The sequence below is a fragment of the Thermomyces lanuginosus genome (genome assembly GCF_041956635.1).
Source record: "Thermomyces lanuginosus strain ATCC 200065 unplaced genomic scaffold VTN49scaffold_35, whole genome shotgun sequence".
NCBI classification, from domain to species: Eukaryota; Fungi; Ascomycota; class Eurotiomycetes; order Eurotiales; family Trichocomaceae; genus Thermomyces; species Thermomyces lanuginosus.
In genome coordinates, this window is record NW_027192369.1 from 342,412 (window position 1) to 349,179 (window position 6,768).

General features: G+C 49.5%; 2 protein-coding genes across 2 annotated transcripts; both read left to right on the plus strand.

Annotated features, from left to right (window-relative positions):
• Positions 1-387: 387 nt before the first annotated feature.
• On the plus strand, positions 388-1,586 carry VTN49DRAFT_5568 (uncharacterized protein; the record flags this gene model as incomplete). Its single annotated transcript, XM_069413639.1, has 4 exons — positions 388-472; positions 529-1,191; positions 1,256-1,390; positions 1,450-1,586. 4 exons carry the CDS (start codon positions 388-390, stop codon positions 1,584-1,586), a joined length of 1,020 nt encoding a protein of 339 aa, XP_069266291.1.
• Positions 1,587-4,153: 2,567 nt separating this feature from the next.
• On the plus strand, positions 4,154-6,158 carry VTN49DRAFT_5569 (uncharacterized protein; the record flags this gene model as incomplete). The annotated part of the gene is made up of 9 exons (XM_069413640.1): positions 4,154-4,466; positions 4,532-4,647; positions 4,710-4,776; positions 4,830-4,969; positions 5,027-5,297; positions 5,353-5,453; positions 5,509-5,698; positions 5,754-5,867; positions 5,935-6,158. 9 exons carry the CDS (start codon positions 4,154-4,156, stop codon positions 6,156-6,158), a joined length of 1,536 nt encoding a protein of 511 aa, XP_069266292.1.
• Positions 6,159-6,768: the final 610 nt, after the last annotated feature.

Below are 6,768 nucleotides of genomic sequence, written 5' to 3' on the forward strand. Positions count from 1 at the left end.
ATGTGACAACTATAGCCTCATTGCATGTATCTAATTTCAGATGTATTGTGAGTTCGGCAATCAACTAGAGTCCTAAAGCCGATAAGCGATCGTGACATACATCGGACTATGTTGATTTAACACTTCATGAACCTCGGTTGGCGTTTGTTTGCTCTCTTCATTAGGACTGAGAGTGGTCGTTTTTCTCAAACAGGAAATTTTATCTCCCGTTCCTGCTGTCAACGCCAGCGGGGCTCCAACTTCGTCGCTGTGGAGAGCCGCGATTCATGGTTCACGGGGCACATTGAAATAGAGAGTAGGCAGTACTTGAGAGCGAGTGCTTCTTCTCTGACATTGTTCCCATAACCGTTTCGCAACTCGATTCCTAGAGTAAATACTTACATCAGCATGACTTCGCATCCAGAGTTCAACGAAAAGACAACAGCAACGGAGGTTGCAGACCTCTTTGCTGACAGAATCAAAAACAGAAATGGTGAGTTCAAGGCCAGTCTTACAACAAAAAAGAAATGTCACTGACACCGCGGTCAGTCGTCATCACTGGTGTTGGGCCCAAGAGTCTGGGCGAGTCCATGGCTTTGGCAATCGCAGCCCATAATCCTGCAAAGTTGATCCTTGCATCACGTACACAAGAAAAGTTGCAACAAGTCGCGGATGAAATTTCCAAGAAATCCCCCCAAGCTTCTTCTGCAGTCGAATTGGTCACACTGGACCTCGCTTCACAGCAATCGGTGCAAGCAGCAGCCAGCCGCATCACGGAGCTCGTCGATTCAATTGATATTCTCATCAACAATGCCGGTATTATGATCCTGAGTCCGGAGAAGACTGCCGAGGGAATTGAGCTACAGTTCGGCACGAATCACATTGGCCACTTCTTGTTCACAAATCTCCTCGTTGACAAGCTCAAGAAAGCTGCCAGTTCGCGCCCACCTGGTAATACGCGAATTATCAATGTCACAAGTGCTGGGCATCGCCTGTCACCAATCCGTTTTCATGACTACAACATTGAGGGCAAGGAGGTTCCGGACGAGGAGCAACCGCCGCCGGAGATGATCAAGGTCTACGGCAAGGTGGAGAAATATAATGGCTGGATCGCTTATGGACAATCAAAAACGGCGAATATCTTATTCACCGTTTACTTGAATCAGAAGCTGGCGTCAGCTGGCGTGGTATCGTATGCTGTTCATCCTGGGTGTATGCCTTCCTGATGTCCCTGAGATATCCCTCCGATATATTACTGACGGAACTGTTTACACAGCTATTTGGACAAACCTAAACCGCAATCTTGACGAGGAAGGAAACAACATTCTCGCAAAGACCGGGAAGTATTGGAAGACCAATGATGAAGGAGCGGCACCTATGCTTATTGCCGCCTTCGACCCGAAACTTGACGGTGAGTGGCAGCATTTTAGTTTTTGATATCCAACAAACAACGCTGATTCATGTATGTAGCCACTCCTCAACCGTCGGGCGCCTATCTGCATGAGTGCCAATTGGCTCAACCCGCTCCGTGGGCATCAGATGTCAATGCGGCAGAACGCCTGGCCCAATTGAGCGAAGACCTGGTTGGGCGAAAGTTCAAGCTGTAGAATTGCCGAAGACGATATATATATATATAAATATTGTCGACCATAGTCTTCCGACTCATTCCCGTCGTTTAGTTTCCGTACATACCTAGAAACGGAGCTGATTACGCGTCCTATCTTTCTCCGGCCAGCATAGAGTTCGTGTCGGGAGGAGGGTCAGATTTCTCGGCGAGATCCTGACGGAGAGGCGACCAACAACGCGGCCAGTTGTCCAGCCAGGTTACCATTGATTTTCCGCGCGCCATGCCAACTATACCAATAATTTGGCTTCAGTTGTCTGCAGACTGTCATCACTGTCAGCGGTTAGATAGTTGGCCGAAGATGGGCTCCTCATTGCCGTACCTCTTAACACTATATTACCAATTATAGATATATTTCTGGATAAATGCAGTACGTTTCCAGATGACAAACCCTATCGGGTGATTTTTCCGCTGATAATCGCTGTTTCCATGGTTGATGGAACAACGGTAAGGTACTATACTGCGCGCACTCTGTGCAGGTGAAGACATCTGGTAACGACAGGAATCTCGAACATCGTCCAAAAACATATATTGTGCAATTCGCACGGAGCTGGACGCACCAGCCATCAATCATGCTGAGCGCAAAGTCGGCCATCTTCGACAAGACAATTCAGGACCTCTCCCATCGACTGCCTATGCGACAACTGGGAGTCATTATCGAAGGAATTTCCCAACACAAAATAGTTCGGAGGGAAAGGAACGCGATAAATCAGCTTGCTCCCCGTACCCTAAGGACTATTAGGCTGGAGAGGAATTTGCGATTGATCTCCAGGATTTTGAGGGAGACCAGGAGGCAATTTTCGCGTCTTCAAATTCGTAGTAATGCCACGTGGCAAGCCACCTGCTGAAGAGAACGCTAAGGTACCAGTTCAGATGCAAGCACCATACGAGGTGCTTCACGGTTTTGGCCGGGTCGGAAGGCGGAAGCCTGACATAACGATCTGAAAGTTTTCGGGCAATGCCTAGGGCAGTGCCGGCAGAAACTTTAGGTACGTAATTTCAGGATTTCCATCTCCCGTCCCTGCTTGAACGTAAGACACTTCATACGGTGTCCACCAGTTGAAGTGAGATCCCGGCGTCCTATTCAGCCGAGAGATTGTCGTGCAGCATATTTCGAAAGTTCGAATAGTTATTGCATTTGATTTTCCTGAAAATCGTGGAAATCAATTGCAGGTTTCTTTCCGAGGTTGCTTTCCACGGATCAGTGGAAAATTGGCACCACCTAAATAGAATAAACTTCATCACACCCCTCCAACACGCGTCCAGCGGCACCGGTTGCTCTCCCCGTCCGATGTCCACCTTGCTTATAGCGTTCACTGACAACGCCCTGGTTCAAACATATCCGGCTCCGTGAGGATATCGGGAAAAATTGACAAGATGCCCGCCCAGTCCATTGGACGTATTTTTGGTAACGCTTTGCGGATGGTCCATCCTCGATGTCCTCGAGATCTCTGGCGATCGAGTCACTGAATATGTCCTTCGGGAGGGGGAGCCACGGAGCGCTGAAGAGACTGCCCTCTTTGCCTGCTGAGAATCGGCATGCTTATCAACCCGGGTCCCTGCGGCTTGCTGTGATTGGTGCATAGGATACCTTGATTGGAAGCTTGAAGTGCGATGGCTGCTTGCGAGCTTGGCGGCTTGGAGCTCGAAAGGCTATGTTCGAGAAACCAAAAAAGCCACTCGTACTCGTACGTTATCTCCGTCTTTTATCAAATCCTCTTGACCTGTCAAATGGATTGTCAAGCGAAGCTCACGCTTGGCAGTCTTTTGGAGCAAAATCATTGAACAAAACTGGAAGGGAATCAACGGAATTCCCCCCCCACAAACCTTACCCCGCACTAAGACGCCAAGCTCCCCCTGATTTACCTACTCCCCAAATGGGTGGATGCAAGTCACGTGGCAGTCTCCCAAACGGAGCCAATTCGACTTTGCGACATGCTCTCTTCGGGATGAATTATCTCGCCTCGTCGGGCACTGACTGAAGCTTCTATCTTCTGCGACACCGTGGCGCTGTAAAAACTTTAGGGCCGCAAAGAAGTCCGACCAAGGCCCTGTGGAAAACTGGACGAGCACCCACTCTGCCCCGGACGGGTGGCACGCCAAGAACGTGGAGGAGCCAGCTATTCCCCGGATTCGATGGAGCTTCGAAACCGTCCACTCGGCCGCAAGGTTTGATTGTGGCGCGCGAAGCGAGGATATTCGCGGCATTTGCCTCTCCCGCGTAGCATCCAGCCCCCCAGTAGTTAACTGAAGGAGTAAAGCGTGGCACGATAAACATCATGGCTCTGCGTCTACCTCGGCTGGCTTGACCGCCAAGCAACATCGCACAGCTGTCCGGGAGATGATCCAATTCGCACCCTCTCGCACGAAAGATCCACGAGCCGCAAGTGGCTGACTAAAACAATGCGGGGAGGAAACTGAAGGAATTTGTCTGAATGACGCGACGGAACTACAAAAGGATCACGAAACAACCATCACATGGGCGCATACTCTAGACTTGCTGACTGAATCCACACCAACCTGTTGGTAGGCCGACCGATTCCGACAACAATGGCTGTCGACGAAATCTCCGTCTCCGAGAAAGGGGTCAAGGTGTCATCACCTCGATCTGACTCGGAGGAGGTGTCAGTTCAGCAGAAGGAGAACGCGGCCTCCGACAATGATCCCGAAGGATCTTTTGAGCAGGTCGATTTCAGCCATATCGACGAAAAGAAAGTCCTTCGGAAAATGGACCTGCGATTGATCCCAATGCTAGCGATTCTGTACCTCCTATCCTTCCTTGATCGAGGCAACATCGGAAATGCGAAGATTGAGGGTTTACAGGAAGATTTGAATATGACGGGTGGCCAGTATAACTGGACTTGTAATTTCCCCCAAAGCAGAGAATGGCAATTGTGACCGAACCGCTCTGACGATTGAACTTTCCAGTGACTGTTTTCTTCTTTACATATTGTGCCTTCGAAGTGCCCTCGAACCTGCTTTTGAAGAAATTGCGCCCGTCGATTTGGCTGCCAACTATCATGGTCGCATGGGGTACCGTCATGGTATGAGCCTCCTACATCCGGTTTCCCCTTTTTCTCAATTGGCCTAACGGGAAACAAATCAGACGCTTATGGGAATCGTTCGCAATTTCGAGGGTCTGCTCATCGCGCGACTCTTCCTCGGTGTAGCCGGTATAGTCCATTCCTATCGTCATTCACCTGCGCACTGCTAAGCTAGACTCAAGAGGCTGGTCTCTACCCTGGTGTCGCTTACTATATCACGATGTGGTACTGCCGAGAAGAAGTGCAACTCCGCCAAACCCTATTCTTCAGTGCAGCAAGTATTGCGGGTGCATTTTCCGGACTGTTGGCGTTTGCGATCGCGGTATGAAACAAATGACGCACACCATGTCCCATCGTTACTGTGAACTAACTTGAATAGAAAATGGATGGGGTCGGCGGCCTCGAAGGTTGGCGGTGGATTTTTATCCTGGAGGGCATTGCAACTGTCGTCGTTGCCTTGTTTGCTTTCTTTCTCATTTACGACTTCCCCGAAACTGCCAAGTTCCTGACGAAAGAAGAACGCGCGTGGGTTGTGACACGGCTGAAATATCAAGGGTCGGGAGATCGGCGTGTTGCTCAGGCCGAGAAGTTTGAGTGGAAGTATGTCAAAGACGCATTCATGGATTGGCAGATCTATCTTGGTTTGATCAGTAAGTGGCGTGTCCCTCGCATCTGATATTGGGATGGGCGCTCTGACCTGATTAGTGTACTGGGGAATTGTGTGCCCTCTGTACGGTATCTCACTCTTCCTGCCGAGCATTATCAACGACCTTGGTTATGAATCGTCAACCGCACAACTGCTAACTGTAAGCAATCGTGCCACCATGACATTCCAGGACGTCATTTAGTTGACAGCACCAGGTCCCAATCTACATTACCGCTGCCATCGTTGCAGTCATAACTGCATGGTTCTCGGACAAGTATAAGCAGCGATCTCCATTTATTTTTTTCTTCATGTGCCTCATTGTCGCGGGTTTCGTCATCTGCATCGCGGCGGCTGGCAGGGGCGTCCCCGGTGTCGTGTATTTTGGTGTATTCTTGACCGCTGTTGGTAAGTGTCTCTTTTACACCCCTTCTGTTGCAGGGGAGGTCCTAATTGGTTTTAGGAATTTATCCTGCCTTCCCAGGAAATGTGAGCTGGCTGGCAAACAATCTTGCCGGAGGATACAAGCGAGCCACTGGCATGGCCATCCATATCGGAGTAGGCAATCTTGCTGGCGGTATGTCGTACAATCGTCTCCGGTCTTATAGAGTCATTTTAAAACGGCAGAGTCTAACGGATCGCAGCAATGGCCTCGAACTTTTACCGACAGCAGGACCGCCCAAAATACTATCTTGGACATTCCCTGGAACTTGGCTTCGCCGTCGCAGGTCTCATTGCTGTCGCCGTGATGCGCTTGTCGTACCAGCGAATCAACCGTCGCCGAGAACAAATGGGTACCGGGAATCTGACAGAGGAAGAAATGACCAGGATGGGAGACAAGTCGCCGTCCTACCGGTACATGCTTTGAACATTGCAAGCTTGACCTTTGGTCGGCTGCAAAGAATGTATGCATTGTACCTAGTTGTACGGTTCATTTCAGTCCGATAGAAGAGAACTTGGTGAAGGGCGTTCTGCAATGTCTACAAGGGGCTTCATAGAATACATCATGTTAGCAGCCAGTAGTAATCATAATCAAGAGGACTTACCTTCAGAGCACTATACACCAGACAACGTACGTAAAGTGGAGGTCCATTAATGGAAAGTTACCTAACTCTCCAAGTTACCCAAATGATTTTATATATACACGGCAGGCGACCGGGGTGCTACAACCCTAACCCCTAACCAACTCTCGGAGGAAATCCCGATAACTTTTGACCTAACATCAAGAAGTCCATCAAGCTCCGCTTGTCATTCGATTTCCGTCACAACACGACGTAGTCATTTCGTCATTATCAAAACACAAGCCAAGAATTTCAACACAATGTCCCGTTGATGAACCGAATACCGAGGCAGAAATGATGTTCAAGTGAAAAAAAAAGCCGACGGCCCTCAGAACCGAAGCCCCCCGATATCGGTGCACACTGTGGAGAAGTTTGGAGAGAACCAGCATCTTGGAACCTCTGGCTTTTATTTTTTTT